Source organism: Henckelia pumila, chromosome 4, assembly GCF_033568475.1.
Source record: "Henckelia pumila isolate YLH828 chromosome 4, ASM3356847v2, whole genome shotgun sequence".
In the NCBI taxonomy this organism is placed as follows: Eukaryota; Viridiplantae; Streptophyta; class Magnoliopsida; order Lamiales; family Gesneriaceae; genus Henckelia; species Henckelia pumila.
The window spans coordinates 22,646,040-22,670,860 of record NC_133123.1 but is presented as its reverse complement, the minus strand read 5'-3'; the positions used below and the strand labels follow the sequence as shown (position 1 = coordinate 22,670,860).

Sequence of the window (24,821 nt, the reverse complement as noted above, 5' to 3'; positions counted from 1 at the left end):
TTACCTGCTAAACATCATCTGGTGCTTGCCTTTTCGGCTGAGCCACAGATTTCGAAGACCCTGCACCTTGTGATCTTCGAAAGTCTCGCTGGGGACACACTCTTGCAAAATGGCCTGGCTGACGACATATGTTGCAACTACCAGAGACTCATTGGCATTGCTCAGTCTGATGTCTTCCTCCGCATCGATTACAATACACACCGGTATAATTTGAACTCATCTGTCTTCCACTAGAACTGGAGAAACTACTCCCTGCTTTCTTGAACTGTTTCCCTCGAGCTTTCAGAGATTTTTTCCTCCCATTATTGCTGCCACTGCTCTCATATCTGGGGGTGGAGATTGAAACTGAGTTGATTGTTGTGGCTGTAGTGGTGACTGTGAGACAATCGGTGCTCTCCGTTGCCTAAGTAATCCAGCCTCTGCTCCCTTTGCTCGATCAATCACATCAGAAAAGGTATTCGGTCTCCCCGTGTTCACCAAAGTAAACACATCAGAATTTAGTCCATTAATGTACTGATCAATCGTTGCCTCATCATTGTTTGCAACATGTGGCGCGAATCGTAACAATGTAGAGAATTTTGCCACGTATTCTTCAATATTCCAATCGCCCTGTTTCAGATTTGCAAATTCTACCCCTTTGTCTTTTTTATACGACACTGGAAAGAAACGTTGATAAAATTCTGTTTTAAACACTTTCCAGGTGATAATTGTACCTTGATGCTCCAAGGCTCTCTTGGTCGTAAACCACCAACTCTTTGCAACTTCATGCAATTGATGGCCTATCAGTCTGACTCTTCGCTCATCACTGTAATCAAGAGAATCAAACAGCATCTCTATATCATCAAGCCAACTCTCACAAGCTACTGAATTCTCCGTCCCCTTCAAAGTCGGCGGTTTAAAATACTGAAACCGTTTCAACAGGATTTCCATAGGTGAAGCTATAACATTCATCACATCATCGGATGTACTGCCCTGTTCTATTCTCGGTGCTTCTGGTGCTTGTGGCACTGTCGGGGCTACATTCACCTGTTCTGGCACTGTCAGGGCTACATTCACCTGTTCTGGCACTGTCGGGGCTACATTCACCTGTTTTGGCAATGTCTGTGTTTCATTTGTCTGTTCAGGCTGAGGAACTACCACTGTCTGTCTAGTAGCTGGTCGTCCTAGTCGTCGAGACATATCTGATTATCAAACTAGTCAGAATACAAATACATTAAGTCTGCCTCAGTCCTCCTCTGATCATCTTACCTCTGATCAAGAATCGGTTTTGATTCAATCTTCAAATAAATAACTCAATGTACAAATACATAAACATGCTTCCAATCGAGTCACATATTCGGGTAAGCATGTCATAAAACAACAGAACACATGCTCCCAATCGCTTCAGATGTTCGGGTAAGCATGCTTCTTTAACTATATTAAAACATGCTTTCAAATTCAAATACAAAATCATGTAATCAAGTACTAGAAAGCAAAGCATGCTTCCACAATTCAGAACAGTAGCACTATGTTCGTCAGATAGCTGTAACAGAACTTACAATATTCAAGTGGCAATATAAGTCAGCTAATACCAAATCAGGTATTAGAATTATGAGCATCTCCTCAACTTTTGGATAGTCAATTCAGACAATCCATCGATAAGAGGGTGGTATAATGGAATCACATACAACCAATTACTCAAAAATATCTGACAATCGATGCCACAATCTATCAAATAAATCTAAAGTCTTAAACTCGACAAGAGATTTTAGTAATTCATGTCATCTCATCATGTCATTAACTTCTTTTACAGCTATCTTGTCATATCTATAGCTTAACCAATACAACATATTCTTGCATTTGTTGAATTCTACTTCAAGCAAATCGCAAACTCATAACGATCAGTAGCACAAGAGTACTATACAACTCAAAATAGTACTCTGACACAATAAATTGCAACCTCTCTACCATATCATCGAGTCATATTAATTCCAGAATCAAACTCCTTTGGTGATCTTTCATAACAAGGAATAACATTTCTCGTATAAAGAAAATTTGCCTTCTACCCGATAAGTCCATTACGGATCTTGCTAGGACAAAAAAGTGAAGTTTGTGCAACATTTTCACAATTTTGTGTCATCTGCTTTATTTTGTTTTTCGTCTTTTGATACTTGTGGAAATTTTTTTATCTAGGTTCGAATTTGAGAATCATTTCGAGACATTATGTGTCACAGGGCCAAGAGGCTTGTGTCACGCCTCAAGCTTGAGACTAGGGGTGCAAACGAACCGAATCGAGCCGAATAATGGTAAAATTTTAAGGCTCGAATTCGGCTCGATAAGAGTATATTCGAGTTCGAGCTCGATTCGAAGTTCGATAATTTCAAATATTTTGGCTCGAGCTCGGCTCGAAATGAAGTTCGAGTTCGAGTTCGGCTCGAAATATTCGAACCTAAAGCTCGAAATGTTCGAAAAAAGTTCGAAATGTATATATATTTATTATATAATTATATTATATTAATTAAATATTAAAGTTCGCGAACTATTCGTGAACTATCGAACAGTATAATTTCGGCTCGAGTTCGGCTCGAAAAAAAGTTCGAACATGTTCGAATTCGGCTCGAGTTCGATAAGCTCGAATACGAATCAAATATTTATCGAGCATGCTCGTAAAGCTCACGAACAGGTTCAGTTCGTTTGCACCCCTACTTGAGACGTTGTATCAATGTTGTTTTTTTAAAAAAGAAAAATCAAAATCAACAAAGCCCCTATTGCATAAACGTGAATATTAATTTAGGAAAAATTATTTTTTTGGTTATGTATGTTTGTTATTTTGCGATTTTAGTCTTTCATATTTTCAGATTTCAGTTTTAGTCCCCTATCTTTATTATTTTGGCAATTTTAGTCTTTTTTTCGACGTGGCACCAATTCAGTGCTGATGTGGAGTTGACGTGTACAGTGTCACATAAGCATTTTCGAATAAAAAAGACCGAAATTGCCAAAAATTAGAACATGCAGGACTAAAACTGAAATATGAAAACATAGATGACCAAAATCACAAAATGACAAACATGCAGGATCAAATTTGCAGTTTTTCCTATTAATTTATAATTAAAATATGTTCTTGCATCCAAACTTTAAAACATAATTTGTAGACAAACCGTTCGAACTTAATACATCAATGGAAGCTAAGCCTAAGACATAACAATAGCAAAATTAAATGTAAATATAAAAAAAAACGCAAGTATAAAAATTCTCTTCTTTACCAACCCCAAAATTAGGTCTGCTCTTCTTCTGATTTATTTTCTTTCTTATCTAAAGAGGGGAGATAATGAGTGAGTGCTTGGAAAAACATTCATCAAATAGGGTCTCAATCGGACATAATATAAGATATATAATTTTTTTTAAAAAAAGAAAGAAAAAACAGAGACATATATAGTAGAATGAGAATAGTTCTAATGACTCATATTATGAGTATATAGGGGAGCCTTCTCAGCTCATGTAGCATAACTTTTGACCGCTCGAGAAGGCATGTTGTTGGCTTCTAATCATCGTTGGACTAATGTCATTCTCGAGTCCGATGCTAGCAATGTGATTAGCTTCATCAAGCTTTCTATCCAGTATGCTGATAATGAACCTATAATCTCATACATTCGCCTGCTTGGATCAAATCTTATTGGATTTCAAGTCCAACATTGCAAGCGTACAACTCATGGAGTTGCGCATATTTTGGCCTTGTATGGTATTCTCGGGTCTATGGATTTCAGAGATTGTTGTCCTTTGCTTATTAGTAAATTTGTAAATTGTGACCTTATTGGATCTTTATGAATTCTATGTAATAATAATAATAATAATAATAATAATAATAATAATAATAATAATAATAATAATAATAATAATAATAATAATAATAATAATAATGGGAACATATAATAAAGCCGTTTTACTTTGGGGATTATATTTTATACGGCATTCCAAATTGGTGGGCTCTGTTCCAAGAGACCATTGACTATCATATACTTGAATTCACATAATTAATTTGTGTATTTCTTCATGTCTAAGGACAACTTACATTTTACAAAAGAGTATATTTTTCGAATTTAGAGATATTTTTTTCAAAAACATTAGCTTCTTTATAACTTTTGTATGTAGAAATTATGACGTCCGCAGGGCGCTACTTTGCGGGTGATGGGTAACCCCATGATTGATCAAAATTAATGAGTTTCATGTGGGGTCCACTGATTTTAACCAATCATGAGCCGACACGTCACCCACAGGACACTATCCTGCGAGTAGCATCTACTCAACCTTAATTAAGATTGATTTCCAAGCAGCTCACCTTTCCAAAGCATGGAATCATATCTTTTGATTTCTCATGGTACCTTTTACTACGTACTTAAAGTGATGACCCAAATTCTTTTCATTGTTGAAGCCACGTGAATAAGTGGGAGTTTATGGAAGTTGGCATAAATGCCCCCTTCACGCAGTTTTTGACATAATTTTTTTTAAAATAGATGTAAATATCACATCGAAAGTTATATATTTTGACTTTTTGTTGCAAGTACTAGTAATAGATCACTAACAGATGACACGTAAATAATTCTTTCCATTTTAGAAAAGATCACTTTATTATTTTTTATGATTACGGAATAAGGTGAAACTATTGTTTTTTTTGGTGTATATTAGATAAATTATTGATTCTTGAGTTAACGTGCACATTATATATCATGTAAACAATGGCGTAAGTAAATCTATTAGACAAACTCGCACCATAAAATATTGGTGAGCAGAATTGAATCCAATATCATTTAGTCGAACGCTAATTTAAAAAAAACCACCTTACCACACTATTAGGATTTGATTCTTATTAGAATTATTTTTGGATTGTCTTTTATAATTTTTTAAATATATTTCTTAAATATTTTTTATATTTCTTAAATATTTGATTTTATAATTTTAAGGACTCGGAGCCATAAGTTTACTATCATATATTTTTATAATATTTTTTACTACATACAATGAAAATTATTTTTATTTGTTCACATAAAATTAATGTCTTTGGATTAAATACACATAGATTATGATTAATAAGATAAAATGTAATAATTACAAGGAAACATTGCTTAATTTCAGAGAAAACAAGTACTCGTAGAAACATTTCCCAAAAAAAAAATAAAAAGAGAACAAAATTATATACTAAATGGAATAAAATCCCTTCATGTGGACCTCACTAATTCCACTCCCTTTTCACTGTATCCAAGGAAGAGCTCCCCTGAAATCGGGGTCCGCTAATATCAACCAATGGCATCTTGCCACTTGGAAGCCGCCACATGACATCGGCCACCCTTTGTCTAGAAACGTCCGCCGTACCGGCACCCACTTCCGCCACCGTTTCACGCATCAAGCACTCCGTAATTTCACCCGCGATCTCACATACTATGTTGTCGCCTTCATCCTCGAAGGATCTTTGCAATGGTAAATTACACAAATCTCTCTCAACCAAGCCATCGATATCTTCAAGAACCTCACATTTCGCCGCCGGAAAACACTCGATTTTCTTGCACAATTCATCGACCAGGGAGGAATGATCATTAATGGGGGAAGCCAATTTCATAAAATCGAGACGGGGTCTCAAGATTTCGCCCAAGAGTTCATCCACCAGCTGAAAAATAAGCTTCCGGTTGCTGCGGCGGCTTAAAACGGTGGCGGAGGTGGTGCTTGTGGTGGGCTGGAACAGTTCGAGGTAGTGGAAGATAGTTGGGTCAAGGGGATGGGAACAAGAGTGCCACTTTTTGCGGGTGCGTCTGAGGATTTTCTGTATGTAAATTTCGTACTCGGCGGCGGCGGAGGGAGCGGTGGCGCAACCGTTAGTGCTGTCTGGTTCGACGTTTTCTAGGACGTCGAATATTTTATCTGTGTGCAGCTGCAGCTTGTACGAATGGCTCGGTTTACTAGATAACTGTGTGCGCCTTTTCGATGCAAGAGCATCTGAGACCTGTGACTGCATTTTCACCCACAAGAAAAACATATTTAAAAAAGGGAAATTTTTAATTATAATCTGGCAAACAGATGACAATGACGCGATTCTAGATTACAAAATCATTGATTTATCTTCAAGATGAAATGGGTTTTTAATATTTTAAAATAATGTAAAGACAAAAAGAAAGTAGAAGTCACAAGTACCTGTTTTTGAGGTAATTTTGTGACCAGGGGAGATGGATCTTTCTTGACTGGTAAAAGAATTGGGGAACTGATATAAAAAACATCGCTCGAAAATGGAGTTTTCTTGCACTTTTTATCACTTAAACTTGCTTTACTTTTAGCTGGTGAACGCACAAATGCCTCCTCTCTCTTGTTTTTGATGCCATGATCGGAACCAGCTTGAGGGGGCAAACATTTCTTCACACTTGATGATTTACATCTTCCTCTACTAGCTACTTTCTTGCAATCCTTCTGTCGCTGTTGGTCTTGAAATGTTTGAATCTTTGGAGGCAACGAATTCGAAACCTCTTGTGATGGACTATTATAATCAGAAGATGTTGAGTTTCTTGGACTTTTGGTGTTTGCCTCTGCGAGTGGTTTGTTCTTGGTAGATTCTGAAAACCTTAGCTTTGGGGAACAAGATGGAGTTGAATCATCTCCGAATCTTGAAAAAATGGTGGGATTCTTTTTATTCGGCTTGAGGAGCACAAGATTTTCATCTCTTCTAATTGGTTCCGATCTGTTTCTGTTTGTGATATCGACTCCAACTCTTCTGCTCACATTTTCTTTAACTTGCTTCACAATTTGCTTAGCATAGTTACCTGGACTCGTAGCACTCTCGTCCAGAACTTTGAATCGTGATCCCCTTCTGCTCCTCCCTCGTTCAGCCGAGTTTCCGAATTCATCACTCGCGTTCTCTTTGTTCAACTGAAGGGACAATCTGTGAATCTCGGAATCCGACCTTCTGGACGATGAGATTCTCGGTGTCTCCGGCAAGGACCGGGCAGTGCCTGTACTCGAGTCATCGTCGAAAAATGTTCGGTTCGACCTGGACCGGAGAAGGATTGTCTCTGTTTTCCCGAGGTTTTTGAGGAAATGGGATTTAGTTTTCAGCTTGGGATTCGAAGGAGAGGTGCATTCTGGGAGCAAATCAAGTCCCATGAGCCGGGCCACAAGATTTGGAGTCTTTGTTCCCGGGGAATAGCTGCTGCATTCTGAAGAAACATCAATATCTGAACTTGATTTCAATGAAGATGTGGGGATTCTTGATTTCGGTGTTTTGATTTTCATTCCCACCTGGACAAAATATTGCATTTCCATAATCAAGAAAGTTGGGAGCGTAAACTTTTTTTTTTTTTTTTTATTTTTATTTTTTATCTTTATGACTTTATGCAATGAAAAAGCAAATTGCCCATATAAAATTGAACACTTTAAATGAATAGATTACAAAATATAACCACCACCATTACTTACAGGGAAATTCAAATTCTCTTCTTCTTGTTTCATAGCTAATGACAGAGAAATCGAAGCTTCTTTCATGGCGGCTTCAGGCTCCTCTAATTCCAAGCTGTTTCTTGGGGCTTCCACTCCTACATCACATCAAAATATACAAACAAACAAAAAACTCATCACCAACTCAAGAGCATTATTAACAGTAAATGCACCTAAAAAAAGGGACCCTAAACTTAATATATAGATAAATATATTTTATTTTATTCTGAAAAAACCTTTAGATATGGTGGCTTCTTCTTGAAGAAAGGAGTCATCAGGCTTAAACTCAGAGTGATGCGCAGTCAAAGGGAGCTGAAAACTATTCAAATCAAACAGCTGAAACACAGCACACATGCATCCAGCAGAAGCTGCCCCCGCCGCCTCCTCCTCCTCCTCCTGCATTCCTCCGGCCATTCTTACTCTCCTGCCGGCGGATCCGCCACCTCCACCGACCCAAAACAGCCACTCTTTTCCCATACCTGCTCCTCCGCCTCCGCCTCCTTCACAACACCAGTTATTTTTATAATATAATCAACAAGATATTAAAGAAAAAAAAAAAGAATGACCAGTGAAAATGACGCAACTGGTACTTGTTGCTTCTTCACAAGATGAATCCCTGAAAAGGGGTCAAGAAAAGGCTGCAAATCAATGGTCGTATGAAAGCGAAAAGTGCGGTGGGACGAAGGAAAATCTGGAATATATTAAATTTTTATTTTTCACAGAATTGCAATTGCTGAGAGATTTGGATCAAACAGTTTGATTATGATCACTCACTCCCAAGAATTAACAGAACATGGCAACCCAAATTCTCTCTCTCTCTTCTCGGGAATTGAAAAGGATGACGAAATGACGACGCGCTCTCTCGTTTTTTTATAACAGTGTTTGTCCACCATGTTACCCTCTCAAATTCGAATATATATAGAGTTTTGTTAGTATGTTCATTAATTGTCTTAACCTTTGTGTCTATCATATGTAATAGTTGAATGTTTTATATATGGTTGACATGGTTGGTGGACATCATAGCAAAACTGTATATATATATACCAACCGTGCCGATCTCTGTATCCACCATGTATAAAACACTCAACTATTACACATGGTGGACACAGAGGTGGGCACGGTTGATGGGCAGTATAACAAAACTATATATATATATGGTCTTTCTTTCTTTACTTTAAAATTAAACTATTCACTCTCTTTTAATGCAATTTCACGGATTCGGATCGAACTTGTTCATATTTATAATTAAAAAAATAATAATACTCCACAAACTCGATCCCTCTCTTACAAAAGTTTTTTGTGAAAATTAAAAAGGGTAATTGCATACATTACTACTATGAAATATCGAGATTGCTAAAAACTTCCTATGAAAAATAATGATCTACTAGCTCCCTGTGTTTTTTAATCTTGAGCACATATCTCTTTGTGTTTTTAAAATTTGAGAACATAACCTCTTGTCCGAAATTTTTCAAGGGTATTTGTGAACAAAATTTGAAAACACAAGGAGCTTATAGTTATATATATTACCTCAAATTAATATATATATTTTTATTTTATTTTATTCAGCAAAATATACTTTTTTTGAGGTATTTTACTACTCCCTGATAAACATTTAATCAACTACATGTGTTCTAACACGTAAGTCAATTTCTTTAGGAAAAATAATTTGATTATCCACTACCTTGCCCTATTTTCTTCTTAGATTTTGATTATATTTTAAAATTTAATTTTCAGCTATTGTGTTTTCGTTATCGTATCTAGTCACCCTTGCCCTATTTTCTTCTTAGATTTTGATTATATTTTAAATTTTAATTTTTCAGCTATTGTGATTTCGTTATCGTATCTAGTCACTCTTTATTTTCATACGATGCATTTATATTTTTCTGTATCACGTTAATATTTTCGATAAGAAAATATTAAGAATAATCAAAGTTACCGTAATAAAAGCAAAATTTAATTCTTATAAGTGGTGAGCTATCACGCTTTTGACAATAAATGGGTAATTAATTGAATTTTATATTAGGAAAATTAAAAATAAATTCTTTTCCTACTAACCTTTTCTATTTAATGTTTTGATTCGCTTAATATTCAAAATTTGGTCAATGTGCAGTAAATTTGATTTTTTTCCCCCTAGTTTATTAAAGTTATTATATGAAACCTGAAAAATACTAACATGAGACTGAAACTTTTGCTTGAAAAATAACGTGTTCGGGCATCATGTTAGTAATAAGACCAAAATAATCGAAAATTAAAATTTACTATGTATTAAGACGAAATTTTAAAAAATTAATGGATTAAAACTCAAAAATTGGAAAAATTAGTTGAAAAAAAAAAATTCAATTATTGGAAGGAAAAATATTTAGAATAAACTATTTGAAGAAATTTAACCGCTGTATATATATGGGTTAATTGTCAATCACTCCCTAAACCACTTTACAACTTATTTATAAATCCCTACATATATAAAACTTACTTTCAACTCCCTGGAGAGAGAAATTTTTGTTTCTAAATACCAATTTTACCCTTATCTCTTAAAAAAAATGAGAGAATGGATAATAAAAACAAAACTAATTCAAATAGTATATATATAAAAAAATTCAAATTAAAATCAAAGAACATAAACCATATCATATACATGTTTAAGTTGATACATGAGCAAGTATGTGTTTAGGAAGCAAGCATATACTTCCAAATCATTATTGGAAGAAATATGATAAAGGATTAAAAGTTCGAATAGGAGATGGATCAATAATCATGCTTAATACAGTATCAGAAAAATTAAAAATAGAAATAGAAGAAACAAAATTTGTAATACCCATTATATATCAAATAGAATCAGGAATTGACATTATAATAGGAAATAACTTTTTAAGAGAATATCTTCCCTTTACACAATTTGAAGATCACATATCTTTAAACAAAGGATCATCAATGATTTACATTCCCAAAATACGAACAACATTTCGCGTAGGAAATGAAGGATTTACAAAGAATTTTCATAAACGAAATACAAATCCAATAGAACTAAAAATAGAAAATATTTTAACGATTAATCCTGAAAAAGAAATCATGAGAAAATTTCATGATATATGTTCTGAAAATCCTCAGGACAAAATTAAGAAAAGAAAACAATTTATTGCTTCAATAAAACTCAAAGACCCTAATATCACAATCCGTGAAGCACCAAGAAGATGTAACATGGATGATGTAAAAATATTTGAAAAAGAAGTTCAAGAATTATTAAAACTTAAGATAATCATCCCTAGTAAAAGTCCACACTCTTCACCAGCCTTTTATGTCAGTAAGAAAGATACTGATAAGAAAAGAATGGTAATTGATTATCGAAAGATGAATAAATCAACAATTATGGATGGATATTATATCCCAAATAAGAATGATTTACTATCTTATATAGGAGAAATGAAATATTTTTTCAGTTTAGATTGTAAATCAAGATTCTGGCAAATTCAACTAGAACCACAAACACAATTACTTACAGCATTCAGTTGTCCAAAAGGACAATATCAATGGACTGTATTACCTTTCGGACTTAAACAAGCACCAGGTATCTTTCAAAGATATATGGATGAATCTTTAAATCATATATAGATTTTTGTTGTGTTTATATAGATGACATATTAATTTATTCAAAAACACTAGATCAACATTATAAAGATCTCATGACAGTTTTAGATATTTGTCATAAAGATGAAATTATACTTTCTGAAAAGAAAGCACAATTATTCAAAACAAAAATAAATTATTTAGGATTACAAATAGAAGATGAAAAATATTGTTTACAACCGCATATACTTAAGAAAATTCACGATTTTCCTAGTGAAATCAAGGATAAAGATTAATTAAGAAGATTTTTAGGATTATTAACTTATTTTGGAAATTACATTAAGAAACTTGCAGAAATCAGAAAACCTCTTCAGGTAAAACTTAAACAGGACTATAAGTGGAAATGATCGAAAGAAGATACTAATTACATAGACACTATTAAAAAAAATTAATTAGTAATCTTCCTGAATTATATTTTCCTTCAAATAAAGATAAAATAATAATTGAAACAGACGCTTCAGATGAATACTGGGGAGCATGTTTAAAAGCTTATACTGGAGAAAGAAATTTAGAAGAACTTACTAAAACAGCTACTAGAAATAATGAAAAATTATGCAACTATACATCAGGAACTTTTCAAGGTGCACAATTAAATTATCATTCGAATGAAAAATAATTATTAGCTTTAATATTTACAATTAGGAAAATTAAAAATAAATTCTTTTCCTACTAACCTTTTCTATTTAATGTTTTGATTCGCTTAATATTCAAAATTTGGTCAATGTGCAGTAAATTTGATTTTTTTTCCCCCTAGTTTATTAAAGTTATTATATGAAACCTGAAAAATACTAACATGAGACTGAAAATTTTGCTTGAAAAATAACGTGTTCGGGCATCATGTTAGTAATAAGACCAAAATAATCGAAAATTAAAATTTACTATGTATTAAGACGAAATTTTAAAAAATTAATGGATTAAAACTCAAAAATTGGAAAAATTAGTTGAAAAAAAAAAATTCAATTATTGGAAGGAAAAATATTTAGAATAAACTATTTGAAGAAATTTAACCTCTGTATATATATTTATACATATATAATGTTTATATATAAAACTATATATATATATATATATATGTATGTGTGTGAGAGAGACATAAACATTGAATTGAATATAGGACAGAAGCAGCTAGGTGATATTATAAAGGGATAATATTTCAGATTTGAAATGGTTATTAATGGGGATCTCTGCAATATTATTGAAATGTGATTGTGACTCCTCATGTATATTCGAGATGTGACATTATATTATTATTCTTTTATTACCATTTATTCATTTATATTTTTTTTGAACTGCCATTTATTCATTTATTTACTCAAACCTATATATACGAAAAAAATATTCCCATAACCCAATTTGAATCTTTTACATTGAATAATACTATAATTTAATAAATGTTACATCCATGACCAGACGGATATATTCATGAAATATGAAATTTTCATTTCAGAAATTAGATTTGGAAAATTTAATAATGACTTTATTCATGAATTGAAAGTAGGGGTGGGAAAAAATACCGAATTTTCGGTATACCGGGGTTATTATAACGAAAAAATATCTAGTTTACCGAATTTTCGATATACCGAATATTTCGGTATGGTACGGTAATGATACCGAATATTTTGATACGGTAACAGTATGAAATTTGAAAATTTCGGTATATGCCGGTATACCGATATACCGAAATATTATATAAAAATTTAAAAATATATAATATTTTTAAACAATAAATTTTAAAATTTTAAAAATATAAGGTTTTTTCGATATAAAACGGTATGTACCGATACCGTACCGAAATTTTGGTATAATCCGTATGCTAGTTATAGATACCGAAATTTTTGGTATATCGAAAATCGGTATACCAAAATTTTTGATACTGTATCGATATAAAATTTTCTTATACCGTAATTTTTGGTACGGTATACGATATGCATTTTTTGGTACGGTACGGTATAACACTCCTAATTGAAAGATTGTTTTCAGCTGGTTGGATGTTTGACATGAATTGTTTCATGAAAAGTTACGAATAAATCAATTAACTTCTGATCATTAGTACTCAAGCATTCATCTAATTTATCAATTAAAACACCTTGAAAGTTTGAGACGAGAAATTTTGTTATAGGATATGTTGTACCTCGTACTATATTACTATACATATTAAAATTGACCAAAAGAAAATGAACTTACAAAGGAAAGAAGTGCATTGATTGGTATAATTATTTTGAGTAATATGAGCATTCACTGTCGTAAAACTAAAAAGACTAACATAAATTGGATTTAGTCGATGCTAGCATATGAGTAGTTTTTCTCTCATGGATAGTTTTTATCTTGTTGATATTCGCACAAACATTTTGGGTAAAAAAAAAATTGAGCCCTTAGATGCACCCTTCGGACACTGTCTGAAGGGTAGCATCGACCTTCTCATAAAGTGTATGCTATGTTACACTAGATTTTGAGCACGTTTAGATTCAAAAGATAAAATATAAAATGGTTTTTTTTTTTAAAAAAATGTGTTTTTATCGTTTTATATGTGTTTGGATAGGTCTTAAAATTCTTTTAAATGCACTTAATTAGTTACACTTGAGCTAAAATAAGTGTGTTTTTTCCCCCTAAAAGCTCAAATTAATTGTTTCTCTTTCTCAATGATTTGTGTTTTCTAAATGCCTCAAATAAGAAAAGTGTTTTTCATTTATTTATATAAGCACAAAAATTTTAGCAACTTTCATTTTAAATGAACTTTTAAAAAGCCCTTTTTTTTTAAAAAAAAAAAAAAAAAAAAAAAGCTTTTATATCGAAACACACCCATATCTCATGAAACTCGTCTTTGAACCGTGATTTTACTAGAGTTGAAATTATCACCTTACATAGAAACTACAACAACCACTTTTGACCTATGCAAAGTGGTCAATGTATGAGCTAAGCTAACTGAATTTCGGCAATTTATTTTCACTAGTTTTCTGCAATCTTAGTTAAAGTGTATGCAATATGTGGTGGTCTTTTTTTAGTCAATAAATAATTAATTATAATAAGATCTCAAACTCGATAATATGAGATTCGAAATATTGGAGAAAAAATTATCTTTTTAAAATTATGTGGGGTATTGAATCTCGCTCATATGAACATGTGATGGATGACTTGTAAATATCATAAATTAAATTAAAAAAAATCATTTACTCACTATGTGTTGGGCCATCGTAGGATGTGATAGTCAAATTTTGTCATCAAGAAAAATTGAATTCATATGAATATCAATGTACACGTCATTCACTCTAATGTATTCAATTATATAATTTTTTGTTAATAATAATTAATATTATATATATATATATATATATATATATATATATATATATATATATATATATATATACTCCACTTTATAAACGGATTTTATACGTGAAATCAAGCATATATAATATAAAATGGAATGCACACAACATCGATATTTTATTCACATTGTATATATATCAGTATCCGGAATTTCGATAAGTGTTAATAGTTTATAAACAATATTTTGGGAGTCCACGGGCTTGAAATATAATGATATTTAACTTCATGAATATATTAAATATTATATTAAATTAAATAACAAACCTGCAAAAATAATAATATTAAAAATGATCAATGCTGATGCCTGGAGGATTCCCGACAACACAGGCCCTCCATGAATGGACATATTCGCCCCTGATAGATACATGGTCCATATTCATATCCATATCCCTGAATTTTATTATTTTTTCAAACTATTTTAGATGCATGTATTTTCTAAATTCATTGTTGCGAATAATTTAACGATTCCAAAAATTATGTGTACTCATGGTATAGTGGATCGTGTCACACGTAATGTGTATGTTGTATATAAATTAAAAATTAATAAATAAAGACATTAATAGTTTGAATTGAAATTGTAGTAAAGGCAAATAAAATATAAAAAAATATTATCATAATATTGAAAAAATATGTAGTTAGTTTGAGAAAACGGATGACATTTTAGAAAAATCTATGATATCATAAAGAATATATAAAAATAATTATACAAAATTTATAGTGATTTTTTGAAATAATAATTTCCGTACGAGGTATGTCCCATCATACTCTTGAATATCTCGTTTTGTTGGTTGGGGACCATTTTCGATTGTTTCTTTTATAAGTACATTTTTTTCTCCTTAAAGATAATTTTACTGGAAAATATTTGCGGGAAAAATGAATAACACAGCTATTATTTGTTGGGAAGTAATAATTGATCTAGTAGGAAAGTAGGAGGATTTCTAAATGTGATAATTTAGTTGTGTAAAGATTTAGAAGGAGAAGATAATATTTTTGATTCCGTAATATGCATATTTTCGTTTTTATCATCCTTTTGGTCAATTTAATGTCTTAGTCCGTTAATTTATTTTTTTTCGATTTTAGTCATTTTTCATTTGAGGGCTTACGTGACAACATACACTTCTGCGTATTTGATGCAACGTGAGATCTTTGATGAAAAATTACTAAAATTTTAAAATAAAAATTATTCAATAGATCAAAACTAAGATTTGATCGATGACGAGACAAAAAACAAAAAAAAACATATAAGTTAGGGTGAAAAATTTTAATCTACCTGATTAAAGAGCATTTGATTGCACAACTAAATCATCGTTATTTTTTTTTTAATAAAACGACAAAATTCAATCTTATAACTTGTATCAGAGTCAACATTATGTTTATGGTTCTCATAAATTATAAGTTGGTGCAACTATTGCAAGAGACATCATTGAGGAGCAATAATTATTTACTAGTCATCTGGCACACGCTTTGCGTGTGTAACACACGTATCTTTAAATTTTATTTTTAAATATTTGATTTTTTAATATATATATATATATATATATAATAAATGAGACATAAAAGTTTAAAAATTAAGAAACAAATATAACGTGTAATGGGGGGATTGGGGGGAGAAAATGGGTGAGAGTGGCTTAGGGGTAATTTAGTCCTAACACATAAAAGACCAAACAGTTATTCTAAGGCATGGAGCTATTATAATATAGAAAGATGATGTAAATTGATCAAAATATGGCGTTGTAGTTGTTGTACAATTAAAACTTTTGAGTTGTACTATTATTATCGATAATATTTTTGTTAAAGCGCCAAATGCTATATCGTATATTATAACGCCCCGTTTTTATCTTAAATGAGTTTATTTGAGTTAATCGGAGATTGCAGAGTTCACGAGCCGACTTGATTTTGATCAGGGTCCTTTTTGCAAATTTTGGAAATTTTAGGGACTAAAACGCAAATATTGATTTTTATATATTATCTACAACTTGATTGGATTGAGAATAGTCTTCACCTTCTTCCTTCTTGCACGCCATCTCCATTGAAGCCGACCCAATGAGTTTCCAAGCTTTGTGATTTTATTCCAAGCTCGATCCGACCGTTGAAAATTATTTCTGAAGGCAGTTTAGCGATCACGGCTGCGAGAGCTTCGTTCTATCGTAAGTTTTTTTACGATCAGATACATTCTAGTTTTTGGATGTTGTTAGAATCGTTCTAGATTCGAGTATGTTGTTCTCGACAGAGTTCTGATCGTTTATTACCTGTCGGTTTTGAAATAGAGCGACGTTCGGATTTGTTGTGATTTTTGGAAGCCATTTTCGAAAATAATGATTTTGAGATTTGTTGGGATTGCCTTGTTAAGGTTGTATTAGCATTGTTATGAGTTGTTATCGCTATTGAACTGTTGTCTGCGTTGTCGGTTTGTTCAGTTTATAGTCGTTATGCCGTCGGTTTGAGTTTTGGAGATTTGAACCGTTTTTGAAGTTGTTGAACTTGGCTTGTAAGTTGATCTTGGTTATTGATCTTGTATTTCATCTGGACAGATTCGTTTGGAGTTTGTCAAGCCAGAGTTAACAGCGTTTTGATCGTCAAGAGTTGGACGAAGATCGGTAAAGAGTTTTACCTTGAGCCTTGTTGTTGTTTAGATTGGTTAGACTTTGATACAATCTTTTGTTGTAGCTTTCCAGAGATTGGAACTACTTGCCTTGAAAGGTAAAAGCAGTCATTGTCGCGGGATAGCATACTCGGGATTGTTGGTTCTCGAGTTTTCCCTTTTAAATCACATATTGCATCAATACTTGTTCTAGCATGTGAAACTTGTATTTGTTGGTTGATTGAGTTTCGTTATGTGACTTTTGCTTATATTTATGCTATGCATTCATCTTGAGCCTACTTTGTTTACAACGGGCAGAACCGCCCTTTTTGTTTTAGACGTTTGGAAACTATGATTGAGTGGCCTAGGTCGTAGTCCTTTCGCCTAGTGCTAGCATACTCATTATGGTTGCTCAAAGTCTAGAGGAGTGGGATACGTGACACCACCTCGATTGGGAGAGTCGGTGAGTTGTTACGTGATCTCATCCTCGGGATCCCAAAAGCACAGCAGCAATCCCTCGTTTATCAGATTTGATAACCCGTTTTAAAGACATGCATTCATTACGTTAACATTGATTACTTGTTACATTGAAAGTATGTTTATTGAATTTATTACTTGCTATGTTGCTTTTACTGGGATTATCTTTCTCACCGGTTTATCCGGCTGTTGCTTTGTTTTGTATGTGTACTTGGCAACAGGTGGAGCAAGACCAAGTCAGCGAAGGCCTGGTTAGCAACAAGAGAGAGAGCTAGTAGTGAGACTCGGTTTAGAAGTCGTGTCAGCATGTCTACCTAGTTGTATTTGAACATGTTTAGATATCGAACTTCATTATGTTATTGTATTGTTTATGCGAGCTGTGTTGAAAGTTTGTCGTTACAAATCCAATACTTTTGAGCGGTTGTGTAACCCTAGAATTTCTTGTATTAGTTGGAGAACTTGTGATTGTAATGCATGATAAAATGTTGTTGGTTTTGGACTCAAGTTCTAGCATGATTTCTGCTGTTTTGCTCTGTTTCTGTCACCGCTCGATCCGCAAGATCTTGCGGATCGAGCGAGGGCATTTTGATGCATTTGGAAATTTTGTGGCTCGCTCGATCCGCAAGATCTTACGGATCGAGCGAGGGCTGGTTTTTCTCGGGCAGAACCTTTTAGGTTTTTGGCTCGCTCGATCGGTAAGATCTTACCGATCGAGCGAGGCACTATTTAAAAAAAAAAATCTTATTGCTTTTAACCTTTGGTTATTGTATGACTTATTGTTGTTTAATCCCGAGATTAGTTGTTTGGAACTGAGGTCTCACATTAAGTGGTATCAGAGCGTTAAGATTCTTGGTTGAACTAGAGTGAGCGAGGTAGATCGAGTCTGCATGTATTGGCTCCTCGCATGTGTTTGAATTATTTTAACTGTGTACTTAATTCCATGCGAGCATGCTTTATTATTGAGAATTATTGAATTACATGGTTATGTGATTTAATTTATAAAGCATGATCTACTTGAGATATAATTGTTTCTGTTATCGACTGGTATCTGGTATTCCAAGCGGTTGTAAGGGCACTGACAGTAGCGATTGAGATATCTTGTGTCCTAACCTTTGATTATCAGATGGGTCCTCGTCGAGTGATAAACAGAAACACACCGCCAGTTATTCCTACGACTGAGCAAGCTAGCACTGAAGTTGATCAGTTGGATGCTTCAGCGACTCCTATGGAAACCTTGCTGAAGAGGTTTCAGTCGTTCAATCCGCCGTTGTTGATGGGTTTCAGAAAATTCAGTTGACTACGAAAGTTGGTTGGATGATATGGATCAGTTGTTTGATTCCATTGACTACACCGATGACCGCCGAATCAGGTTAGTAATTCATCAGCTGCGTGGTGGTGCTAAGAGCTGGTGGATCATGACAAAAAAAGCGTTTGAGAGTAGAGGTACGGAAGTTACTTGGACTCTTTTTAAATCTGAGTTTTATAATCGGTTTTTCCCCATCTCGTATCGTAAGGATAAGGGAGCAGAGTTTGCAAATTTGAAGCAAGGGAATCTGAACATCGAAAAGTACGTCGCCAAGTTTGATAGTCTGTTGCGTTTTGCACCACTAATTGCCAGAGATGAAGAAGCTAAGGCAGATCAGTTCATAAATGGGTTGAACCCCGACGTCTTCACGTTGGTTAACACCAACAGGCCTAACAACTTTGCGGATGCCATGAATCACGCAAAGGGAGCAGAAGCAGGCTTGTGGAGGCAAAGAGGTAATCAGGTGGCACCTCAACAGCAGAGGTAGTATCAGAACCAACCGTCTCAGTATCAGAATCAACCATCTCAGCATCAGTACCAGCAGCAGAGTTATGAAGGTGGTAGCAGTGGGGGAAACAGAAAGGATCAGTACAAGGCAAGAGGTAAACAGTTCAAAAGGCAGCGGAACAGTTCGTTTAGTTCCAGTGGTTCCCGACAGTTTGGTTCAGGACAGAGCTCTGGATCATCATCCTTGTACTGTAGCAAGTGTGGAGGAAGACACTCACCGGATCAGTGTGTGGGATTCTTTGGCAATTGTAAAACCTGTCAGCAACCGGGACACTTCTCTAAAGTGTGCCCACAGCGTAACAGAGATAGAGCTCAGAGTGGGAGTTCGTCTAGACCTGAAGCTCAGCCTGAGAGACAGTCTTCTGTAGTTCACTCTTTCCAACCTCAGCAGCAGCAGAACAGATAGGGAGGTAGTACCAGTGCAAATCAGCCTCCGAGACAGCAAGCACGAGTCTTTGCTTTGACAGAGGATCAGGCTCAAGCAGCACCTGATGATGTTATAGCAGGTAACTGTTCGATTTTCGGTTATTCTGCTCATGTTTTGATAGATACAGGTGCTTCCCATTCCTTTATCTCTGAGAAATTTGTGTTATTGCATGATTTGCCTACTGAGTTATTGCCTAAAGTAGTAGCTGTTACTTCACCTTTGAGTGAAGAAATTGTTTCTGTCCGATTAGTCAGGAACTGTGAACTGTGTTTTGAAGGAAATTTGTTAGAATTCGACTGTATTGTACTTGGACTGTCAGATTTTGATTGTATTGTCGGTATAGATGCTTTAACCAAGTACAAGGCAACAATCGATTGTTTTTTGAAAGTTGTCAGGTTCAGACCTGAAATGGCAGACGAGCGGAAATTCTTTGGTAAGGGTTCTCGATCTAAAATTCCTTTGATTTTAGTGTTATCTATGACTCGTTTGCTACAGAGAGGTGCAGAAGGATTTTTGGTTTATGCGGTTGATGTACTGAAATCTAGCCCAGCTTTGGTAGACTTACCGGTGGTTAGAGAATTTGCTGATGTGTTTTCGGAAGATGTTCCAGGTTTGCCACCTATTTGAGAGATCGAATTCAGTATTGACTTAGTGCCAGGTACTCAACCTATTTCAAAAGCTCCTCGTATGACACTTTTTGAATTGAGAGAGTTGAAGGAGCATCTTGAGGATTTGATTGCCAAGGGATACATCAGACCTAGTGTATCGCCTTGGGGTGCTCCTGTTCTATTTGTGCGGAAGAAGGATGGTTCGATGCGGCTCTGTATCGATTACCGCCAATTGAATCAGGCTACAGTTAAGAACAGGTATCCCTTACCCCGAATAGATGACCTTTTTGATCAACTGCAGGGTTCTTCTGTCTACTCTAAGATTGATCTGAGGTCAGGTTATCACCAGTTGAGAGTGCGAGAGGAAGATGTTCCTAAGACCGCATTCAGAACGAGGTATGGTAATTTTGAGTTTATAGTCATGCCATTCGGTTTGACTAACGCTCCAGCGGTTTTTATGGGTTTGATGAACCGTATCTTTCAGCGTTATTTAGATGAGTTCGTCATTATCTTTATCGATGATATTCTTATCTACTCGAAGAACCGTACTGACCATGCAGAGCACTTGAGGACCGTATTGCAGATTTTGCGAGTTGAGCAGTCATTTGCCAAGCTGTCTAAGTGTGAATTCTGGTTAGATCGAGTTGTCTTTCTCGGTCACATTATTTCTGAAGATGGGATTTCTGTCGATCCCAGCAAGATTGAAGCGGTTATGAATTGGCCTAGACCTACTTCAGTGCCGGAGATCCGAAGCTTCATGGGTTTAGCTGGTTATTACCGTCGTTTCATCGAGGGTTTCTCGTCTATTGCCAAGCCTATTACCCAGCCGACTCAGAAGAATGTGCCTTTTGTCTGGACTGCAGATTGTGAGGCTAGCTTTGTTGATCTGAAGAGGAAACTGGAGGTTTCCCAGTCTATTTTGATGCTTCTAACCGAGGCTTGGGTTGTGTTCTTATGCAGCATAAGCATGTGATAGCGTATGCATCGAGGCAGCTGAAACTGCACGAGACTCGTTATCTGGTTCATGATCTTGAACTAGTTGCGATCGTCTTTGCTCTGAAGATCTGGTGTCACTATCTTTATGGTGAGTCTTTCGAGATCTTCTCTGACCATAAGAGCCTTAAGTACTTGTTTTCACAGGCAGAACTGAATATGAGGCAGAGAAGATGGTTAGATCTGTTGAAGGATTTTAACTGTGAAATCAAGTATTATCCGGGAAAGTCAAATGCAGTTGCAGATGCCTTGAGCCGAAAGCTATGTTCTTTATCTCTTTCTACTATTGGTGTTTCTCAGTTGATCGATGATTGTTGCACTTCTGGTTTAGAGTTTGAAACAGATAGGGAGACTATCAGAGTGTTTGCTATTCAAGCCGAGCCGGAGTTGTTTGTTGCAATCAGAGAAGCACAGAAGTCTGAGCCGAGCATTCAGGTTTCAGTAGAAAAAGTCAGATCGGTACATCAGTCTGAATTCCAGGTTAAAGATGATGTTTTGTTGGTGAATAACCGTATCGTTGTGCCTGATATTTCGGATTTGAGACAGCGTATTCTCCGAGAGGCTCATTGCAGTCGGTATAGTATTCATCCCGGAGGTCGTAAGATGTACAACGATCTAAAGATTCAGTTTTGGTGGAAGAGAATGAAGAGCGACGTAGCAAGGTTTGTATCTCGGTGTTTGAACTATCAACAAGTTAAAGCAGAACGGAAGCGACCAGGAGGTCTGTTGCACAGTCTATCTGTTCCTGAATGGAAGTGGGATCACATTTCCATGGATTTTGTCACGAAGCTACCACGATCCGTTCGAGGATGCGATGTCATTTGGGTAGTGATCGACCGATTGACGAAGTCTGAATGTTTTATTCCGTACAGAATGACGTATCGTCATGATCAGATGGCTGAGTTGTATGTTAGCAATGTTGTGAGATTGCATGGTGTGCCGAAGTTGATCGTTTCAGACAGAGACCCTAGATTCACTTCTTACTTTTGGCACAGTATTCAGGGGCATTTGGTACTCGATTGTATCTGAGTACAGCTTATCATCCTCAGACCGATGGACAGTCAGAGCGGACTATCCAGACGTTAGAGGATATGCTGCAAGCGGTAGTGCTAGACTTTGGCACTAGTTGGCAGGATTCTTTGCCTTTTGTCGAGTTTTCTTACAACAACAGCTTTCAAGCGAGTATCGGTATGGCGCCTTTTGAGGCATTGTACGGTAAGAAATGCCGATCTCCGTTGTTTTGGGATGATTTGTCCGAGCCACCAGATTTGGGACCGGAGATGCTTAGAGATATGACAGAGCAGGTTAAGATCATTCATAACAGAATGAAGTCAGCTCAAGATAGACAGGCGAAGTATGCGAACGTCAGACGTAGACCTCTGAGTTTTGAGCAGGGAGACCGTGTATTCCTTAAGATTTCTCCTTTCAGAGGCACTGTCAGATTCGGAAAGAGAGGGAAGTTATCTCCGAGATTCATCGGGCCGTACGAGATTCTCGAGAAGATAGGCGATCTTGCCTACAGACTTGCACTTCCTCCGTCTTTATCTGGTATTCACGACGTTTTTCACGTCTCTATGCTGCGAAAGTATCATCCAGATCTTTCTCATATCCTTCAGCCTGATGAAGCCGGGTTAGACGAGACTCTGAGCTATTTTGAACGACTGATTCAGATCCTTGATCGGAAAGAAAAGCAACTCAGAACCAAGTTGATTCCGTTGGTGAAAGTGCAGTGAAGCCGTCACGGAGTCGAGGAAGCGACTTGGGAGACAGAATCTGACATGAGACAGCAATTTCCGGAGTTATTCGGATGACGTGAGTTCTTCTTACTGTCTTTAGTTCTTTATTCTATCTTATGAGTTGTGGTTCTTGTTGATTTCGAGGACGAAATCTCTTCTTAGTGGGGGAGGATTGTAACGCCCCGTTTTTATCTTAAATGAGTTTATTTGAGTTAATCGGAGATTGCAGAGTTCACGAGCCGACTTGATTTTGATCATGGTCCTTTTTGCAAATTTTGGAAATTTCAGGAACTAAAACGCAAATATTGATTTTTATATATTATCTACAACTTGATTGGATTGAGAATAGTCTTCACCTTCTTTCTTTTTGCACGCCATCTCCATTGAAGCTTACCCAATGAGTTTCCAAGCTTTGTGATTTCATTCAGAGCTCGATCCGACCGTTGGAAATTATTTCTGAAGGTAGTTTAGCGATCACGGCTGCGAGAGCTTCGTTCTATCGTAAGTTTTTTTTACGATCAGATACATTCTAGTTTTTGGATGTTGTTAGAATCGTTCTAGATTCGAGTATGTTGTTCTCGACAGAGTTCTGATCGTTTATTACCTCTCGGTTTTGAAATAGAGCGACGTTCGGATTTGTTGTGATTTTTGGAAGCCATTTCGAAAATAATAATTTTGAGATTTGTTGGGATTGCCTTGTTAAGGTTGTATTAGCATTGTTATGAGTTGTTATCGCTATTGAACTGCTGTCTGCATTGTCGGTTTGTTCAGTTTATAGTCGTTATGCCGTCGGTTTGAGTTTTGGAGATTTGAACTGTTTTTGAAGTTGTAGAACTTGGCTTGTAAGTTGATCTTGGTTATTGATCTTGTATTTCATCTGGACAGATTCGTTTGGAGTTTGTCAAGCCAGAGTTAACAGCGTTTTGATCGTCAAGAGTTGGACGAAGATCGGTAAAGAGTTTTACCTTGAGCCTTGTTGTTGTTTAGATTGGTTAGACTTTGATACAATCTTTTGTTGTAGCTTTCCAGAGATTGGAACTACTTGCTTTGAAAGGTAAAAGCAGTCATCGTCGCGGGATAGCATACTCGGGACTGTTGGTTCTCAAGTTTTCCCTTTTAAATCACATATTGCATCAATACTTGTTCTAGCATGTGGAACTTGTATTTGTTGGTTGATTGAGTTTCGTTATGTGACTTTTGCTTATATTTATGCTATGCATTCATCTTGAGCCTACTTTGTTTACAACGGGCAGAACCGCCCTTTTTGTTTTAGACGTTTGGGAACTATGATTGAGTGGCCTAGGTCGTAGTCCTTTTGCCTAGTGCTAGCATACTCATTATGGTTGCTCAAAATCTAGAGAAGTGGGATACGTGACACCACCTCGATTGGGAGAGTCGGTGAGTTGTTACGTGATCTCATCCTCGGGATCCCAAAAGCACAGCAGCAATCCCTCGTTTATCAGATTTGATAACCCGTTTTAAAGACATGCATTCATTATGTTAACATTGATTACTTGTTACCTTGAAAGCATGTTTATTGAATTTATTAATTGCTATGTTGCTTTTACTGGGATTATCTTTCTCACCGATTTATCCTGCTGTTGCTTTGTTTTGTATGTGTACTTGGCAGCAGTGGGGCAGGACCAAGTCAACGAAGGCCTGGTTAGCAACAAGAGAGAGAGCTAGTAGTGAGACTCGATTTAGAAGTCGTGTCAGCATGTCTACCTAGTTGTATTTGAACATGTTTAGATATCGAATTTCGTTATGTTATTGTATTGTTTATGCG

The 24,821-nt window shown here is 35.4% G+C and overlaps 1 protein-coding gene across 3 annotated transcripts; it reads right to left on the bottom strand.

Annotated features, from left to right (window-relative positions):
* Window positions 1-5,039: 5,039 nt before the first annotated feature.
* LOC140865149 (uncharacterized) lies at window positions 5,040-8,327 on the bottom strand. 3 transcript variants are annotated; one of them, XM_073269678.1, is made up of 5 exons: window positions 8,016-8,327; window positions 7,686-7,946; window positions 7,432-7,547; window positions 6,160-7,254; window positions 5,040-5,977 (listed from the first exon to the last, which is right to left on the bottom strand). In XM_073269678.1, exons 2-5 carry the CDS (start codon window positions 7,924-7,926, stop codon window positions 5,207-5,209), a joined length of 2,223 nt encoding a protein of 740 aa, XP_073125779.1. In that variant the 5' UTR covers window positions 7,927-7,946; window positions 8,016-8,327; the 3' UTR covers window positions 5,040-5,206. The 3 variants fall into 3 exon arrangements, with proteins under 3 accessions (XP_073125779.1, XP_073125778.1, XP_073125780.1); XM_073269677.1 differs by having other exon boundaries at window positions 7,686-7,949; window positions 8,034-8,327; XM_073269679.1 differs by having other exon boundaries at window positions 8,034-8,327.
* Between the last annotated feature and the right edge of the window lie 16,494 nt (window positions 8,328-24,821).

Coding starts and splice junctions, on each gene's coding strand:
- LOC140865149 (XM_073269678.1), bottom strand. CDS start 7,926: ATGGGAAAAGAGTGGCTGTTTTGGGTCGGTGGAGGTGGCGGATCCGCC. Junction 7,548..7,685: donor AGAAGCCACCATATCTAAAG/GTTTTTTCAGAA, acceptor GATGTGATGTAG/GAGTGGAAGCCCCAAGAAAC. Junction 5,978..6,159: donor CAAAATTACCTCAAAAACAG/GTACTTGTGACT, acceptor GTGAAAATGCAG/TCACAGGTCTCAGATGCTCT.